Source organism: Gopherus flavomarginatus, chromosome 3 (assembly GCF_025201925.1).
Source record: "Gopherus flavomarginatus isolate rGopFla2 chromosome 3, rGopFla2.mat.asm, whole genome shotgun sequence".
Classification (NCBI taxonomy): domain Eukaryota; kingdom Metazoa; phylum Chordata; order Testudines; family Testudinidae; genus Gopherus; species Gopherus flavomarginatus.
The window spans coordinates 632,351-652,121 of record NC_066619.1 but is presented as its reverse complement, the minus strand read 5'-3'; the positions used below and the strand labels follow the sequence as shown (position 1 = coordinate 652,121).

The window sequence follows — 19,771 nt, the reverse complement described above, 5'->3', positions numbered from 1 at the left end:
TTAGGTTTTCTCTGAGCTCCTATCCATGCCATGGTCCTGTTAGGAGAAGAGGGACCTTTCTGGGGGGCAGGGGTTAGACCAAATGTCTCTGCTTGGGTTAGCCGCTCCCAGCTCCAGCCAAACTGGTGTAACATCTCCCAGCACGGTTCTGACCAGGATTGTCAGAAGCTCCATGCCCGGCTCTCGGGAGATGGTTATTGCTGTGGCAACCTCCGTTTTTGCCATTCCCAGCTTCACTGTTGGTGCGATATTAACAGCTGTATTTTGCATTTAGCTTCATTAGTTTTAGGCAAGTCAGGGTGGGTACAGAGGGGAGGCACCTTGCTGCAGCCCTCCAGACCTTGGGTCCTGGGCAGTGCTGCTTCAATAGAGGCAGTACCTGGCCACTGGATTGGGGTGCAAGAGCATCTAACACTGAAACACCAGCGGATGGTTCACATGTGGCAGGCAGGGAGGATCAGGAGGAGACTGGAGCAGGAAGACAGAGGGTCACCTCTCCAAGGCCTGCAGGCCATTGGACTCACTCCTGTTCTCTTTGGCTTTCTGGGTGATGTGAGCGAGGGCTCCGGAGAGGATGAAATGCTCAGCTGCAGCTGCGCTCATTGGCAGTGCAGGGTTTGTATTTAACAGCAACCAGAGGCCTTTGATCAGGTGCGGTGCATCCAGGGAGCTCAGTCTAAACGAAAAGCCAATACAAATGGGTGTGACAGACGGGGCAAGGATGAGAGTAAAGGGGGTGGGGTCCTACCTGTGTCTGGTGAGCACTGGGGACAGTGATGGTTCCAGATAACTTAAAAGGCAGCTTGGTCCTTGGGCAGGGCACTGGCCTGGGAATCAGGAGACTTGGGCTCTTTCCAGCTTTCCTACTGTGGGACCTGGGGCAGAGACCAGTCCCTGGCTGTGCCACCGTTTCCTCTGTCTGGTCTCTTCAGTAGCTTGTGAGCTCTGTGGGGGCAGGGACAGTCTCTTACTGTCAGCCTGTGCAGCGCTCAGCACCATGGACACATCTGGATGCTTTCCTAGCATACAGAATGCCTAGCACAGTGGTTAAACTGATGTGATTTTAATGGGGCGTTCGCTGGCTGGCAGATTTCTTGTGGAGGTCACAGCAGTGAATCGTGCAGGTTCCTCTGTGGAAGAAAGCAGGGTCAGGGCTCACCCCTAGTAACTAACTGGGGGCCCGTGTCCAGTCCAGTCCCAGCAGAGGTGCTGGCCATTGTGCTGTCTTGACGGGATTCAGGCTCACTGCAGCATGTTGGACATGGTATAAATTGGAAGTGACATTGCTCTTTTTATTTTTTCTGTCAAGCTCTGAGACTCCTGTGACTCCAAACTGGGGCAGGTTCTGCCTCTGGCTGCTCCTTGCTAGTCAGGAAATGGTGCTCGGCAACTTGCGTTGTGCTTGTTTCTCAGAGGCAGCCTGTCAAATGCCTGGAAGAAGAGCTGGTACTCCTTGGACACAGGAGGGTCCCTTACAGGTCTGAGATTGAGTCGGGGGGGAGACCTGGCTCTTCAGAGGGTGGGGCTCACTGGCCAAATGTAGAGCATTCAGCTCAGAGACTGATGGACTGGACAGCGTTACCAGAGCTTACCCAGGGGCCTTCGGGTGTGTGTTAGGGCAGCTCTGACCTGTGGAGATGGGACTATGCTGTGTTTGGGGTTTGATCCCCCTGGTTGCATTTGTCAGCAGTGCCCATCGCTGACCTGGAGGCAGGAAGCTCCATGGTGCAGGGCTGTCCTCCTTCCCCAGGTACAGGCACAACTTTTCCTTATCGCTCTTTGAGACATGGCTTACGATGCTTTGAGCTGATCTTTGACTGTAGGTGTGAGGGCATGTTCCTGGGTCTGCATAAAGGATAGTGCATCACGGCCCAAAAGGCTCTCTGGCTGCTCTCCTGGGAACTGGATTAGCTAGGGATCCCTGTGTGGGGAGTGGAAGGAGGCTGCTGCTCTCTGCAGGGGTGTCAAAGCATCCCTAGGATAGGGTTAGTGCCCTGCCATCTAAGCTAAGCAGGTGAGCGCATACCAGCATCTAGATGGGAGACCAGCAGTGCGGATCGTATGTGGGTATAGTTGGTGTGGCACCAGATAGGCTTCTGCTGGAGGTGCTGACTGAAGTCCTGGTCCAGATCTCGTGGTATTGCCCTGGGAATAGGAATCACTACCCCAAATGTCCTGGCCTGATCCCAGCTGCTGAGATTCCATTTTGTCTCCCCAAATCCCCATGGAAGTGTGATTTGGATACAGGATTCTCCTTTCTTCTCGTCCTGTGTCACTTTGCGGTGAGGTTTTTCTGTGCCCCACCCAGTTGTACCCCAGCAGGTGGGATGAGAGGTAGCAGTATCCATTACTCCCATTTACACAGAGTTCCACTGTTCTCTGGGCTATGCCTGCCTTGCTGTGGCCGCATGGGCTTGGGTGCGGGCGGCACAAGGCCACCCAGGGCTCTGGGTACATACTTGGGCGACTCGCCCACAGTGAACCTGTGCTGCTGTGGCTTCACTGCTTTAGCTCAGGTCTGTCTACATGTGGTGCAGTCACATCTCCGACTGCAGTGTAAACCTGTTCAGAGTCAGCTCTGCTCAGCATGCATGCACAACAGACAGCTCCCCCGAGCAGTGTTCTGCTTGAGAAAGGGATTTGCAAATAAATACCCCAAACCTGCCTGTGACTGACAGCATTGCTGTCTGGGGGCCAGAGCAGGGTCTTCACCAAAGGGCCTGTACTGCGCTTTGGAGCGTGGCTAAAAAGACACGCTCCTTCTGCTGAGGAATCTGGTTACAGGGGGCTGTGCAGCTCAGTGCAGAGGGAGGGAGGGCGGGGGGTGAGGGGATTACAGGGGGCTGTGTGATTGCAGAGGGAGGGAAGGCTGTGGGTGTGAGGGGTTTACAGCAGGGCTGTGGGATTGCAGGGGACTGTGTAACTCAGTGGGCAGCAGGGCAGGCTGGCTGGGAGTTGCAATGGGGCTGTGGCTGGGTGGCTTTCCGAAGGAGCAGTGAATGATGTGGTGTAAAATAAATATATATAATACATATATACACACACCTATCTCACAGAACTTGACGGGACCCTGAAAGTTCATTAAGTCCAGCCTCCTGCCTTCACTAGCAGGACCGTCCAAGTCTGCCTCTGGCTGGCTGGGGCCTGAAGCATCTAAAGCTACCTTGTCATACTCTTGCTGCAGGGAGAAGGATTCTCCCCATCTGCCTCCTGATGGCAGCTCTGCTCCTCTGTCCCGCCGCCAGCCACCTCTCTGCTCCCAGCCTTTTTTTGGCTGGGTTTTCCCCTCTGAATAACTCCAGCACTGCTGAGAGCTCCCCGGTAGCACTGGAATTTGGGGTGGCAGTGTCCCTGTCACCACAGTAGCTGAGAAACCAAACCCTCTTGTTCGTTTTCCTCTCAGCTGCTCAGGAAGCTCTGAGATGCAGAGAAGGCGGAGCTTCCTGCCTGTGACCTCACAGCCCTGACGCGTACCATAGTCACACTGGAAGGCTAGAAATAAACTTTTACGAAAGCTTAAACTCTGTAGAATTGGTTTATCCATCCCCCCCCTTCCTCGACGAGAGAGGTTTTCTGGCTGCGTCTGTTGCGTCCCACACCAGAAGCGGGGAGTGAGTGCAGCAGATGGTGCAGTGCCCTTGGGGTGAGAGGGGTGCTGCTGAGCTGTTGTGAAGCGAGGTGCTGTCAGTGTGGCGCAGAGATCTGTTCTCTCTCTTGTTCATTGCAGTTGCTGTAGTGCCCAGTGTCCTGTTGTGCTAGAGGCTGCACGTACACACAGATGCAGTCCCTGCCCTCGGACTTCCCCCGCGCTGCCTGAAATGGTCGCCGGGTGGAGTTTGGTTCTGATGCTGCCTGCGCTGCCTTGGGAACTGAGTGCCCCTTGGTGTGGAGATTGGCTCAGGCTGTAATGAGTGCAGCACGCACAGTTATCATACAGGAGTGTCTGAGCATTGGGTCCAGTCTGGTGGATTTCCATGTGTCCCCCCCCCATCCCTCCACTTGTCCTGTCTGGTGAAGGAAGCTGAGAGCCAAGCCAGGCAGAAGTCAGGAAATTCCACTGTTAAGGTTCCCACTATGGCCCTGGCTCTGCCGTGATGCACCTTTGCCACCTGCACTGTAGCAACACAGGTGACTGCCTGTGTCCTCGGCTGCGCAGTGGGGCTGGGGTAGTTCCTACGCAAAGCCTTTGCAGAGCCGTCGATCTGCCAGGCCCAGGCCGTCACTACGCTCTGCACAATCCCCCCCTTTGTGCTGTGAGCTTTTGGGGGCAGGGATTGTGGCTGTGTCTGCAGTGGCTAGTGCTTAGGTACTGTGGTGATGGGCAGTCATTTAAAACCCTATAATACCTTTCATTGCTGTGTGTTACACCATCAGCCTTCAGGCGGAACCAAGTGTTCATGTCTGCATGAGGGAGACCCACTTCCCTTGGAGCAAGTGTGTCTGTCTGCCCTGGGTGGCTGCAGGGTGCCGTTTTTGGGCAGGGTGCCATGTTTCACCCCATCCTCACTGTCTGGCCCCCAGTGCCCCCCCAGGGTTGTGGGAGGTTTGAGCTGCAGCTTCTCTCACCTGCTAGTGCAGACGATTGCTTGCAGGGAGCATGTTGCGCTCAGAAGAGCTGGAACTTACCCAGAATTCAACATCTGCTTGTGGCAGGAAATCGGCAGCTGCGTATCAGAGTGGAGGGGGGCAGGGTTTGTTTGCACGCTGTTGACACTGCTCAGTGCCTGTGCACGCTGCTGGCAAAGCACGGGGACCTGCAGCTTCCTCCACACTGATTCGGCGAGCTCCTTGCAGCTAGGGCGGGCGAGCCTGACTGTGGCCAAGGAGAGGTGAGCAGGGTGGGATGCTGACTTGTGGGTCTGCGGGTTACTGAGGGTGGAAGTTACACAGGTGTGTCACGGGAGAGGTGGTGTCATGTTGTACTATCACCAGCTGCATGCCTTGAAAAACCTCCCTGACACCCACCTCCCAGAGGTGAAGGGTGCTGCCGAGGCCTGAGGGCTCTGCCTTGCAGAGGAGCTCCGCTCCCCCAGCTGCTTGGGAGCAAGAGGATGCTGGAATCCTGCCAGCTGCTGCCCTGGGTGGCAGCTCTGTCTTCTCTCCCGCTTTCTGGCTGGTTGGGGCCTGGTGAACTTGACGCTCTCTGGCGGCTGGGAGGGAAAGCGGCTCCCAGCCTCCAGCTGGGCAGGGTGTCTCTGAGGCTGAGCTCACAGTGTGCTCAGGCTCCCTGCTAAGGAAGTAAGGGTGAAGCAGCCCTGGCAGGGTCTGGAGTCTCAAGTCTGGGACAGAGCCTGGCTCAGTGGCACTGGATGATGCCTGCTTCCCCTGATGGGTAGAGGCTTGGCACCCAGAGCCGCATCTCCCAGCAGCCTCTAGTGATGGTCACCCTGGCGGGGTCTCTGGCAGGAGAGGACAGTTTAGCCCCAGGGCTTGCACCACCCGTGGGGGAGGCTCTAGGGTAGGTTACTTTTCTGTCCTGATGGCCCCTGCAGGTTGAGTACCCTCTTTATGGCCCCATAGACTCATAGGTCAGAAGGGACCAATATGATCATCTAGTCTGACCTCCTGCACAAGGCAGGCCACAGAACCCTACCCATCCACTTTTATAACAACCCCTAACCCAGGACTGAGTTATTGAAATCCTCAAAACTGGTTTGAAGACCTCAAGCTGCAGAGAATCCACTAGCAAGTGACCCATGCCCCACGCTGCAGGGGAAGGCGAAAAACCTCCAGGGCCCCTGCCAATCCGCCCTGGAGGAAAATTCCTTCCCATCCCCAAATATGGCGATCAGCTAAACCCTGAGCATGTGGGCAAGACTCACCAGCCAGCACCCAAGAAGGAATTCTCTGCAGTAACTCAGTTCCCATCCCATCCAACATCTCCCCGCAGACCATTGAGCAGACTTATCTGGTGATAATCCAAGATCAGTTGCCCAAATTAAACTATCCTATCATAACATCTCCTCCATATACTTATCAAGCTTAGTCTTAAAGCCAGATAAGTCTTTTGCCCCCACTACTTCCCTCGGAAGGCTGTTCCAGAACTTCACTCCCCTAATGGTTAGAAACCTTCGTCTAATTTCAAGTCTAAACTTCCTAATATCCAGTTTGTACCCATTCGTCCTCGTGCCTACAATAGTATTAAACTTAAATAATTCCTCTTCCTCCCTAACTTTAACTCCCCTGATATATTTATATAGAGCAAATATATCCCCCCGCAGCCTTCTTTTGGCCAGGCTAAACAAGCCAAGCTCTTTGAGTCTCCTTTCATAAGGCAGGTTTTCCATTCCTCTGATCATCCTAGTAGCCCGTCTCTGGACCTGTTCCAGTTTGAATTCATCCTTCTTGAACATGGGACACCAGAACTGCACACACTATTCCAGATGGGGTCTCACCAGCACCTTATATAACGGTACTAACACCTCCTTATCCTTGCTGGAAATACCTCGCCTGATGCATCCTAAAATCGCATTTGCTTTTTTAACAGCCGTATCACATTGGCGGCTCATAGTCATCCTGCTATCAACCAATACCCCAAGGTCCTTCTCCTCCTCTGTCGCTTCCAACTGATGCGTTCCCAACGTATATCTAAAATTCTTATTATTAATCCCTAAGTGCATGACCTTGCACTTTTCACTATTGTATTTCATCCTATTACTATTACTCCAGTTAACAAGGTGGTCCAGATCTTCCTGAATAGTATCCCTGTCCTTCTCCGTGTTAGCAATACCCCCCAGCTTTGTGTCATCCGCAAACTTTATTAGCACATTCCCGCTCTTTGTGCCAAGGTCAGTAATAAAAAGGTTAAATAAGATCGGTCCCAAAACCGATCCTTGAGGGACTCCACTAGTGACCTCCTTCCAGCCTGACAGTTCACCCTTCAATACGACCCGCTGGAGTCTCCCCTTTAACCAGTTCCTTATCCACCTTACAACTTTCATATTCATCCCCATCTTTTCCAATTTAACTAACAGTTCCCCATGTGGAACCGTGTCAAACGCCTTATTGAAATCGAGGTAAATTATATCTACCGCATTTCCTTTGTCTAAGTAATCCGTCACCTTCTCAAAGAAGGAGATCAGATTGGTTTGGCACGATCTACCTTTAGTAAATCCATGTTGCAATTCGTCCCAATTGCCATTGACCTCTATGTCCTTAACTACTTTCTCCCTTAAAATTTTTTCCAAAACCTTACATACTACAGACGTCAAGCTAACAGGCCTATAATTACTCGGATCACTTTTATTCCCTTTCTTAAAAATAAGAACTACGTTAGCAATTCTCCAGTCGTACGGCACAACCCCCGAGTTTATCGATTGCTTAAAAATTCTCACTAACGGGCTCGCAATTTCACGCGCTAGTTCCTTTAATATCCTCGGATGGAGATTGTCCGGGCCCTCCGATTTTGTCCCATTAAGCTGTTCAAGTTTGGCCTCTACCTCAGTTGCGGTAATATCCACCTCCATATCCACATTCCCGTTTATCATCCCTCCATCATTGCTAAACTCCTCACTAGTCTTATTAAAAACTGAGGCAAAGTACTTATTTAGATATTGGGCCATGCCTAGGTTATCCTTAACCTCCTTTCCATCCTCAGTGTATAGCGGCCCCACTTCTTCTTTCTTTGTTTTCTTCTTATTTATGTGGCTGTAGAACCTTTTACTATTGGTTTTGATTCCCTTTGCAAGGTCCAGTTCAATGCATCTTTTAGCCTTCCTCACTTTATCCCTACATGTTCTGACCTCACCAAGGTAGCTTCCCTTGCTAATCCCGCCTTTCTTCCACTCCCTGTAAGCTTTCTGCTTTTTCCTAATCCCCTCTCTGAGTTGCTTGCTCATCCAGCTTGGCCTACAACTCCTGCTCGTGGTTTTTTTCCCCTTTCTTGGGATGCAGGCTTCCGACAATTTCCGCAGCTGCGACTTAAAGTAATTCCAGGCCTCCTCCGCATTTAAATCCACAAATTCCTCCGTCCAATCCACTTCCCCAACTAATTCCCTTAACTCTTTAAAATTAGCCCTCGAGAAGTCGAAAACCCTAATCCCAGATTTACATTTGTTTATCCTTCCATCTAGTTTGAACTGAATCAGCTCATGATCACTCGAACCAAGGTTGTCCCCTACCACCATTTCTCCTATGAGGTCCTCACTGCTCACCAAAACCAAATCTAAAATGGCATCCCCTCTCGTAAGTACTTCAACTACTTGATGAAGAAATCCATCCGCTATCACATCCAGAAAAATCTGACCCCTATTATTCTTGCAAGCACTCGTCCTCCAGTCTATATCCGGGAATTTTAAGTCTCCCATAATCACACATTTCCCCTTTGTGTTTACTTCATTCCCATCTCGTCTGCCCCCCTCCATGTGTGATGGAATCACTGGGTCTGCATCTTCTGGAAATGGGGCCTTGCTGGGCTGCCCTTCCTGCCCCAAGCCAGGCCCAGATCACCCTCTCCTCAGCCCCTCTCACGAGCTCTCTGACCTGCCTGCTCCCTTGCTGGCTCTTGCAGTCACTGGCAGCAGGTTCCAGCTCCTAGCTCCTCTTGTCCTCTCTGCTCCCTCCTCGCTGTCACAACCACATCACCGCCCATCATGCCACTGCCCCTGGCTGCCTGCTCCCTCCTCCTCCTCCTCCCCACCCCAAAACAGCAGCTATCTCATTCCCCACCCTGGCAGGGAGAAACACAGACCCTTCTAATGGAGTGGAGTTCGCTGGGCGAGCCCCATGGCCTGGGCTGAACCCCAGGAGAGAGTCTGACTCCAGGCAGCTGCTGCCTCTGGGGAAGTTCCTGGCCTGGGGGGGAAGTTAACACGGTCAAGATGAGCAGGGAGGAGGCAGTGTCGGTGTCGACATACAGAATATAGCTGAACCCTGTGTGGTGTCCTGCTGCGGAGGCAGGAGTCATGGGTGTCTCCCCGGGATTTGTGTGTGTGGATCTGGGGGTAGCTCCCAGGATTTGCATGCGTGTGTTAGGGAAACGGTGTGTGTGTGCGGGGGGTTCTCTGGTAGAGGGGCTGTGCGGAGATCTGAGGGGTCTGTGCCTCCTTTTCGCACCCAAGATGTTTCCCCTTTTCTAACTCTCCATGTTCCCGTTAGCAGCTCTCCTCTGGCCCTGAGACTCTGACCGTGAATTCCTCAACTCCTTGGCTTTCCCCACTGCTGGGTGCTGCTCCTAGCCCCCATGCCAAGCTGCTGGCTGCCCTGAGAGGGGTCAGACCAGTGCCTTAGAGGGGAAGGTCTCTGTATTGTATCCCATCCCATCCCATCCCCCCAGCCTAGGGCTGGATTGGGACAACTGTGGAATAACGCAGCCTGTGGGGAAGTGTCCCTCTAACCCAGCCCTTAGGAGTGCCTCATGCCTGAGGGTGGGTGGGAGGATTACAGCTCGTTTATTTTGATCCTATCGAATGTAACTGGCTGTTCTCGTTCTCTTGGCTCAATGAGCTCTTGTGGCAGAGAATTCCGCAGGTAAACTATGCATTGTATAAAAATAATTTTCCTTGCTCCATTAAATTCACCTCCGTTTAGTTTTGGTGACTGACCCCTTGTTCCCATGTTCGCAGAGAGGGTAGGTAGGGTACTCTTATCACTCCCTCCCATCCCATCTCTGAGCAGACAGGCTTTTCTCTCTCTCTGGGTCCCTCCTTTCTGGAAGATGTGGCTGCATGTTGCACGTGCTTCAGGGAATGGGTGAGGCCACAAGCCCTCTTGTTTGACTCCTGAGCACAGGTGGATGTCACAGGGAGACCTTTTGAGAAACCCCTGAGAAGGAACATGGCAGCACAGGCACGGCCTTGCTGGCGCGTGCTTTGAGTTTGTTTTTCCTCTTGTGGCTTCTGTGTCATGCCAGCTTTTATTTATAATTTGTTCCCTCTCACCCTCCCCATCTTATCGGCCTGTGCTCCCTGTGCAGTCACTTCCTCCAGGATGACAGCGTCACTACCAAGGAACCGCTATAGTCATTCTACTTCCCCGCACAGAAGTGACAGTCACTGTCCATGGCTCCCTTGGGGACATGTGCCTTCCCCTTCCTTGGACTCTGTGCTTCCATCTGTATGGTGGGGGTGATGACTCTGACCGGGGCAGATGGCCCCCAACCGCTCCCTGGCAAAGCTGCCCTGGGGTACTGCTGCAGATTTGGGGCTTCTGCTAAAACCATGCAGTCCTTATGGTTGTGAAGGACCTTCTGAGCATGGTAAGCAGCAGCCCTGCTGCCCTCACCCCACCAAGGCATGCAGGGCTCTCTGGGCCCTGGCATGAATTGGAGAAGGGCTGGATCCCTTACCCAGGCTGCCAGCTGTGTCCTAGAGAGAGTCTCTTGGGGTGTGAGCAGCTCACAGGACCCTCTGCCCTTGGAGGGAAAAGCAACCCCTATCCATGAGCCCCTAAATGAAGGGCACAACCATTGCCTGTACTTAGAGAGCCATTCCCCAGAGGACAGGAAGGGGAAGGGAAAAGTAGGAGGTGATCCCTTGTTTACTGCACCTTGGTGCTGCAGGGGTCTGCAGTGAGACAGAGCTCTTCTCCATGAGCCTGTGAGATTATAGCATCCTGTATCTGGCTTTCTAGGGGGACGGGGCAGTGCTGGGAGATGGGGTGGTCCTCAGAACCGTTGTGAGGGTTGGAATTGGTCTGGGTAGCAGTAATGGGGACTAATCGGCTGTGACTTCTCTTTGGCAGGTGAAGCAGGAGCGGGGACTGTCCAGCCGCCGCCATGGTTGCCCTATCGCTGAAGATCAGCATTGGCAACGTGGTGAAGACCATGCAGTTTGAGCCCTCCACCATGGTGTACGACGCCTGTCGGATCATCCGGGAGCGCGTGCCTGAGGCACAGATGGGGCAGCGTAAGTGACACGACCCCCAGAGGCGCAGAGGGTAGAGATGGAAACGTCCCATCTGGTCCCTTTCCCCAGCCAGAACCATCACTTTTTTCCAGGGGTACTTATCCCCAGCAGCGGGGCTCCCTTCCCAGCTGGGAGACCCATCCTCAGCCTGATGCATCTTGCTGCTGCTGCTGCTCCAGCTGAATTTCCCCTTAACTCCACCCATTCCTCATTATACCCCCAGATACCACCCCAAATAATGCAGCGTCTTCCTGGGGCTTGACGCCCTTCAGATTCCTGTCAATGCTGTGACCCGTAGCCTGAAGTTTAGCATTTGCAACCCCTGAGTTCTAGTCCTGGCTCCGTGACTGGCTTGGCAGCTTTGGGCAGGTTCATTCCCCTTTGTGCATGTATCCCATGTGGCATGAGTGAGAACGTTACTGGTTTTTTATGGCCAGAAACAACGGTGAAACCAAGGGGCTTACCCCAGCAAGAGAGTGGGATCCTCAGGCGGTTCACACTCTAAAGGGGTCCTCTCTGGGACAATTACAGACCTCAGAGAGCGCACTGGACCTGTGAATCCATGAGAGGGTATCCAAATGAATCCCATTGGCCATTCCAGCTCCAAAGGGACAGAGGGGGAAGTGGCACAGGAAACCTTCCCCTGCCCCCACATTTTGTCCCATAATAGTGTTCAAAGGAATTGTGTGGCTGAGAATGAGTGGGCTGTAAAAGGAGGTGAAGAGCTTGTACGTGTCACAGCTGGGGCAGTTTAGTCAATGGGGCGTACTGTGATGCTGCTGCGTGGGCAAACTGCATTTCCTGGTTTTCAGCGGGGCTGAAGTAGCTCGGCTCAATATTGTGCAGGGGACAACACACCACCAGGCAACCGTCATTCTGCGTTAACAGAGCTTTTTGCCATTGAATTTTTAACAGGAAAAGAGATGTGGTTGTTAGCCGTTAATAGTCCTTCTTTTTAGACCATTGTACATATCAAGTCCTGCAATTAGCATGCTGAGCCAACTGCTGCTCCCCTAACAAATACATACATCAGCTGGGCCCCACTAGCCTTGTTTCAACCGCCCTCCTCAGCCATTCCTCTGACCCCTTCAGGGTTTCCCCACTCCCACCTGGCCGCTTCCCCACTTCTATACTCAGGCCTCCCAGCTGCAAGCAGGGAACACATCTCCCTAAGGTCTTCACTCCTTCGTATAACAATGTTTCTATTACTGTTACTCCCCCCATCCTATAACCCAACTCACATCTGTGCCTAGAGGAAATGGCAACTGTGTAAAAGCAGAATTATGTTGAAGTGCAGGAAGGCTGAGTGTGGGAAGACTGGGATCGACTGGTAGAGCTGTTGAGCGCGTGGGAATTGGGGTGCACTGGCGGAGCTAGGGTCGTAGGGGTTGGGGTGTGTCACAGAGTGGTGCTAGAACCCGTCAGTGGGCCAGACCCCACAAGGGTCTCACTCTTCCTCCAGGGTAAGCCACACAGCTTCACCCCCTCATGCATTCTCAATGCGTGGATGAGACGAAGGTGTAGAGAGGAGGGATTTAGGCTTATTAGGAACTGGGGAAACTTTGGGGAAAGGAGGAGCCTATACAGGAAGGATGGGCTCCACCTAAACCAAAATGGAACCAGGTTGCTGGCACTTAAAATTAAAAAGGGTCTTAGAGCAGTTTTTAAACTAAGGGCTGGGGGAAGCTGACAGGTGCGGAGGAGCATGTGGTTTGGACAAAGACATCCCTTAGGGTAGGATCTATTAATGGAGATTCTCTATGTCCTAGTAAGGAGGAGAGGATGGAAGATGATAAAATACAGCTAGGATCTGATGAGAAACAGTCAAATGAAAAAAAGCCCCATTCAATTACATCATGTAATAGCAGACAGCTAAAAAGTGACAAGTTTTGAAAGTGCTTATATACAAAGGCTAGAAATTTAAATCATAAGGTGGGTGAAGTAGAGTGCCTCGTATTAAACGAGGATATTGATATAACAGGCATCACAGAAACATGGTGGAATGAAGATAATCAATGGGATATAGTAATCTCAGGGTACAAAATATATTGTAAGGACAGAACAGTCATGCTGGTGAGGGAGTGACACAGAATCAAATGAAGTAAAAATCTTAAGTAAACCAAACTACCATAGACTCTCTATGGATAGTAATTCCACGCTCTAATAATAAGAATATAGTAGTAGGGATATATTATCGACCACTTGACCAGGATTGTGACAGTGACTGTGAAATACTCGGAGATTAGAAAGGCTATAAAAATATAAAACTCAATACAATTGAGGGTTTTCAGATATCCCCATACTGACTGGGTACATGTCACCTCAGGACAGGATGCAGAGATAAAGTTTCTTGACACCTTAAGTGGCTGCTGCTTGGAGCAGCTAGTCTTGGAACCCACCAGAGGAGAGGCAATTTTTAGTCCTAAGTGGGAGCACAAGATCTGGTCCAAGAGGTGAATATAGCTGGACCGGTTGATGGTAATGACCATAATGTAATTCAATTTAACATCCCTGTGGCGAGGAAAACACCACAGCAGCCCAACACTGTAGCATTTCATTTTAGAAAGGAGGACTACACAAAAATGAGGTTAGTGAAACAGAAATTAAAAGGTTCAGTGCCAAAAGTGAAATCCCTGCAAGCTGCGTGGAAACTTTTAAACGACACCATAATAAAGGCTCAACTTAAATGTATACCCCAAATTAAAAACATAGGAAGAGAACCAGAATGATTTAGTTGGGGATTGGTCCTGCTTTGAGCAGGGGTTTGGACTAGATACTTCCTGAGGTCCCTTCCAACCCTGATATTCTATGAACCAAAAAAGTGCCACCGTGGCTAAACAACAAAGTAAAAGAAGCAGTGGGAGACAAAAAGGCATCCTTTAAAAAGTAGAAGTTAAATCCTTTTGTGGAAAATAGAAAGGAGCATAAACTCTGGCAAATGAAGCATAAAAATATAATGAGGAAGGCCAAAAAAGAATTTGAAGAACAGATAGCCAAAGTCTCAAAAAGACTAGCAAAATGTAAATAAAAATTATGTACATCACAAGCAGAAAGCCTGCTAAACAACGAGTGGGGCCACTGGACGACCGAGGTGCATAAGGAGCACCCAAAGACTATAAGGCTATTGCAGAGAAACTAAATTAATTCTTTGCATTGGTCTTCACGGCTGAGGATGTGAGGGAGATTCCCAAACCTGAGCCATTCTTTTTAGGTGACAGATCTGAGGAACTGCCCCTGATTGAGGTGTCATTAGAGGAGCTTTTGGAACAAACTGATGAACTAAACAGGAATACGTCACCAGGACGTGATGGTATCACCCAAGAGTTCTGAAGGAACTCAAATGTGAAATTGCAGAACTGTGATGGGTTTGGTCACAGAGACCCCCTTGGGACAATCACCTGATGTGCTGAGACTACCTCTGAGCCTGTTTTCTCTGCCAGTTTGGTCTTCCAGAACCCTGCCTTGTTGAACCAGACACGCAAGCCTGCTGCAGTATAGACCCAGGATCTGAACCATGCCCCCACAGCTGCAGACTTAACTGAAAACAACTTAAAAAGTGCTCCTGTCTTCAGCACCCAGACACCCAGCTAGCTCCCAATGGGATCCAAACCGCAAATAAATCTGTTTTACTCTGCATAAAGCTTATACAGGATAAACTCATAAATTGTCCGTCCTCTAGAACACTGATAGAGATTCACAGCTGTTTGCTCCCCCGGGTATTAATTACTAATTACTGGGTTTAATAATAAACAAAAGTGACTTTTATTAAGTATAAAAAGTAGGATTTAAGTGATTTCCAGTAATAACAGACAGAACAAAGTAAGTTACCAAGCAAAATAAAACAGAACATGTAAGTCTCAGCCTAATACATTTAAGAAACTGAATACAGGTAAATCTCACCCTCAGAGGTGTTCAAACTAGATTCCTCCTTAGTCTAGGCCCAATCCTTTCCCTAGTATAGTTCTTGTTAGTTCCAGCTCAGGTGGTGGTAAAGGGGATTTCTCATGACTGGCCACCTTTGTTTTGTTCCACCCCTTTTCGTGGCTTTGGCACAAGGTGGGAATCCTTTGTGTCTCTGGGTTCCCCCCTTCCTTCTACATGGAAAAGCACCAGGTTTAAGATGGATTCCAGTATTATGTGACATGATCACATATCCTGTGAGACTTCGTTACTCACTGTCTGGCACCCAGGTATACAGGAAGGCTTACAAGTAAACAGAGCCATTTACAAACTCTTGTCCTAGTTGATGGGAGCCATCAAGATTCTAAGCCATCATTAATGGCCCACACTTTGCATAATTACGATAAGACCTCAGAGTTATATCTCATATTCCTAGTTTCAGATACACGAACTATACATTCATACAAATAGGATGATCACACTGAGTAGATTATAAGCTTTGCAATGATACCTTACAAGAGACCTTTTGCATAAAGCATATTCCAGTTACATCATATCCACACTTAGAAACATACTTTTATAAAAATATGGAGTGCAGCGTCACAAGAACTGCTCACTGTGGTTTGTAACCTATCATTTAAGTCAGCTTCTGTTCTAGATGACTGGAGGTTAGCTACTGTGATGCCAATTTTTAAAAAGGGCTCTGGAGGGGATCCCAGCAATTATATGCTGGTAAATCTGTCTTCAGAACTGGGCAAACTGGTTGAAACTATAGTAAAGAATAGAATTGTTAGACACATAAATGAACATAATTTGTTGAGGAAGAGTCAACATGGTTTTTGTAAAGGGAACTTATGCCTTGCCAGTCTGTTAGAATTCTTTGAGTGGAGTCAACAAGTATGTGGACAAGGGAGATCCAGTGGATATAGTGTACTTAGATTTTCAGAAAGCCTTTGACAAGGTCCCTCACCAAAGGCTCTTAAGCAAAGTAAGCTGTCATGGGATAAGAGAGAAGGTACTTTCATGGATTGGTAACTGGTTAAAATGGGTGGGCAAACTTTTTGGGCTGAGGGCCACATCTGGGTGGGGAAATTGTATGCAGGGCTGGGGTTGGGGTCTGGGAGGGGGTGCAGTGTGCAGGAAGGGGCTCAGGGTAGGGATTGGGGCAGAGGAGGGGTGTGGGCTATGGGAGGGGGCCCGGGGCAGGGTACAGGAGAGGTTCAGGCTCCGACCCCACTTACCTCAAATGGCTCCAGGGTGGCAGTGACGCGCATGGGGGCCAGGGCAGGCTCCCTGCATGCCTGCCCTGTCCCCACCCCCGCGCTGCTCCAGGAAGCTCTGCAGCCCCTGGGGGGAGGGGGCACGTGCGCTGCCCTTGCTGTGCCTCCAGGTACCTCACCCGAAGCTCCAATTGGCCGCGGTTCCCCATTTACCGGCCAGTGGGAGCTGTGGGGGTCAGTGCCTGGAGGCAAGGACAACATAGGGGGACCACAAGGATGCGGTGCCAATAGCACCACGGGCTGAATCCAAAGACCTGAGGGGCTGGATCCGGCCTGCGGGCCATAGTTTGCCCACCCCTGGGTTAAAAGACAAGAAACAAAGAGTTGGAATAAATGATCAGTTTTCAGAATGGAGAGAGGTAAATGGTGTCCCCCGGGGGGGGTCTGTTCTGGGACCAGTCCTATTCAGCATCTTCATAAATGACCTGGAAAAAGGGGTAAACAGTGAGGTGGCAAAATTTACAGATGATACAAAACTACTCAAGATAGTTAAGTCCCAGGCAGCCTGCGAAGAGCTACAAAAGAATCTCACAAAACTGAGTGACTGGGCAGCAAAATGGCAGATGAAATTCAGTGTTGATAAATGCAAAGTAATGCACATTGGAAAACATAATTCCAACTAGCCATATAAAATGAGGGGGTCTAAATTAGCTGTTTCCACTCAAGAAAGATCTTGGAGTCACTGTGGAGAGTTCTCTGAAAACATCCACTCAGTGTGCAGCGGCAGCCAAAAAAGCGAACAGAATGTTGGGAGCCATTAAGAAGGAGAGAGATAATAAGACAGAAAATACCGTGTTGCCTCTCTAAATCCCTGGTACACCCACATCTTGAATACTCCGTGCAGATATGGTCACCCTATCTCAAAAAAAGATCTATTGGAACTGGAAAAAGTTCAGAAAAGGGCAACAAAAATGATTAGGGGTATGGAGTGGCTGTCATATGGGGACAGATTAATAAGACTGGGACTTTTCAGTGTGGAAAAGAGATGACTAAGGAGCGATATTGAATTCTATAAAATTATGACTGGTGTGGAGAAATTAAATAAGGACGTGTTATTTACTCCTCATAGCACAAGTACTAAGGGTCACCAAATCAAATGAACAGGCAGTGGGTTTAAAACAAACAAAAAAAGTATTTTTTCACTCAATGCACAGTCAACCTGTGGAACTCCTTGCCAGAGGATGTTGTGAAGGCCAAGACTATAGCCGGATTCAAAAAACTAGATAAGTTCATGGAGGATAGGGTCCATGAAGGCTATCAGCCAGGATGGGCAGGGACGGTGCCCCTGGCCTCTGTTTGTCAGAAGCTGGGAATGGGCGACAGAGGATGGATCACTCGATGGTTACCTGTTCTGTTCATTCCCTCTGGGGCTCCTGGCATTGGTCACTGTCAGCAGGATACTGGGCTAGATGGGCCTGTGGTCTGACCCAATCTGGCTGTTCTTCAGTTTTTAGACTGGACCTTTGGGCTTGCAGCACTCCTGTTTATTGTAGAACCGTAAAATTAGAAGGGACTGCAAGGGTCATCTGGTCTAACCCCCTGCCAAGGTGCAGATTTTGTTGTCTTCACCCTGTGAGATCCATTCAGAGAGTCCAACTGAGAGAGTCGCTGATTGAGACTTGTCCACTCCTCAGGGATTAATGCACCTCGCCCAGCATCTGCAGTGACACTCTCACAGAGCTGCCAGAACAATCGGGTTTATTAGTCACCTGGACGCAGCACAGAAGGCCCTTAGTGTAGCCCAGAGAACTGATGATTAGAGCATTGTCCAGTCTTATCAGCCCAGAGCCCAGCCACGCTGTAGTGATCCCCTTGGTTCAAGGCCTGTCTGTCTCTGTCCGGCCTCCTTGGTCAGACTCCTGGTGAGAGCCCGACTCTTCCCAGCTGACAGCTCTGATCCCCTACCTCCTTCCTCCCCAGGCTTTTCATTGTTGTTCAGCTTGGGGAAAGGTGTGGAAATCTTCCTCCCTCCAGGTTGCTGGTTGCTAGGTGCCAATGTCTTGATGATTAGATTTGTTATTGTCTTCTCTGATGCTCTATCTATGTGGGAATTAAAGCGCAGACAGCTAATCCCACACCTATGTCTGTTCACCTGCCCTGAGAGCGAACAGCCCCTTTTTACTCCGTTGGGTAACAATGCAGCATATAGGGGGAACTGAGGCTCACACAGGCTTCATAAAAATATTACAAAAAATTCCCAATTTGTCACAGGATGCACTTGCAAATCTGGGAGGTGCCATGCCTCCCTCACCAGAGCCTTCAACCTCTCTTCCCTCCCTTACCATCCATCCCCCTTCCTGCCCCTCCTCTCAACCCTCCTTCCTGCACCCCTAACGCTTCTCCTCCTATTCCACCATTTTTCTGCCCCAAAATACCCTTCCCTTCCCAGGAACATTCACATGTCTAATCTTGTCCCAAAAAGACTTTGTTACATTCTCTCCCCCTCTGCCCCCCCAAATTAAGTTGCCACCCATAACTTGCAAATTGTACCAATCTGCAGCCACTTAGGCCGGGGTGGCTCCAGGCACCAGCATGCCAAGTGTGTGCCTGAGGCGGCAAGCCACGGGGGCGCTCTTCCGATCACCGCAAGGATGGCAGGCAAGTTGCCTTCAGCAGCATGCCTGCGGCTGGTCCGTTGGTCCCGCGGCTTCGGCGGACCTTCCACAGGCGTGCCGCCGAATCTGCGAGACCAGAGACCTCCCGCAGGCAAGCCGCTGAAGGTAACCTGCCTGCCATGCTTTGGGCAGCAAAATACCTAGAGCTGCCCCTGCACTTAGGTTATGTCTACAGTGCTATTAGACACCCACAGTTGGCCCATGCCAGCTGGCTTGGGCTAAGGGGCTGTGCTAATTGCAGTGTAAACATTCGGGCTGGAGCCCAGGTTCTAGGACCCTGCAAGGGACCTAGAGTACCTTTATCTGGTGTCTGCTTTTGCCTCTGTTTCAGAAGTTCTTTGTTCTTGAGGAACTCAGGGTATATATTCTTGCATTACCCTGTTAGTGGCACGTCTGGAGCTCTGCTTTCATGCACACTACATCCAGCTTCTTCCTTTCATTTCTCCGAGCTGTGGGGGAGAGAGAGGGAGGGGGAGGGAGAGAGAGGGATGGGGGGAGAGAGAGAGAGAGCGAGAGAGCGCGCGCCTTCTCCATGTGAGCATGTCTGCACAGTATTAAAAAGACGTAAGAGCTATTTTCTTCCAAGTTCTTGAAGTTGTCCTGTACTTCGGTGAAAATTTTCAGGTACCTCTGGTCAGGTAGTCAGGTAGTTCTTTAACTCAGGAGGAGAGATTAGACTTTCTACATTGCTAGACTCTTTACAGACCTCGTCCATGTCCTCTTCTTTCATGCTGTAAGTATGAACAGCTTCAAAATAATTCTTCGGAGCTGATGGGTTTTTCAAGAGCTACCTTGGAAACTTTGCTGTGAAGGCTGAAACAGAGGCAAAAGCAGAGAAGTGAGACCTGCCATGTGGATGCCATACAAGGGCCCTTGAGCTTAGAATTCACTGTTTATCCAAAGAATTTATCCCTAATCCTTCTCTCTAGGTTCATATTCTGTTCATTCATGAGCTTGTACCTGAAAAAACACTAAAACACTTGGCTTCTAAAGCCTCAATACAGTCTGTGAATAGGTTCAGAGCATGGCTTAGAAACAGGAAATACAGTTCAGCCATTTCATTGGCACTGCCCTTGTCTCCAAAGCATTTCCAAATCACTTTGAGACACTCCTCCTTTCTTGAGCTCTGGAA

At 50.2% G+C, this 19,771-nt stretch overlaps 1 protein-coding gene across 4 annotated transcripts in view; it reads left to right on the top strand.

Annotated features, from left to right (window-relative positions):
- The window catches only part of TLN1 (talin 1), a 192,949-nt gene that overhangs the window by 47,310 nt on the left and 125,868 nt on the right, over positions 1–19,771 (top strand). For 2 of the 4 annotated variants that reach the window (XM_050943517.1, XM_050943519.1), the window contains exon 2: positions 10,681–10,844. In XM_050943517.1, the coding sequence (XP_050799474.1) occupies positions 10,715–10,844 (130 nt within the window). In that variant the 5' untranslated portion in view covers positions 10,681–10,714. Of the gene's footprint in view, positions 1–4,797; positions 4,830–10,171; positions 10,196–10,680; positions 10,845–19,771 lie in introns of those variants that run through there. The other 2 variants (XM_050943518.1, XM_050943520.1) reach the window with 2 other exon arrangements.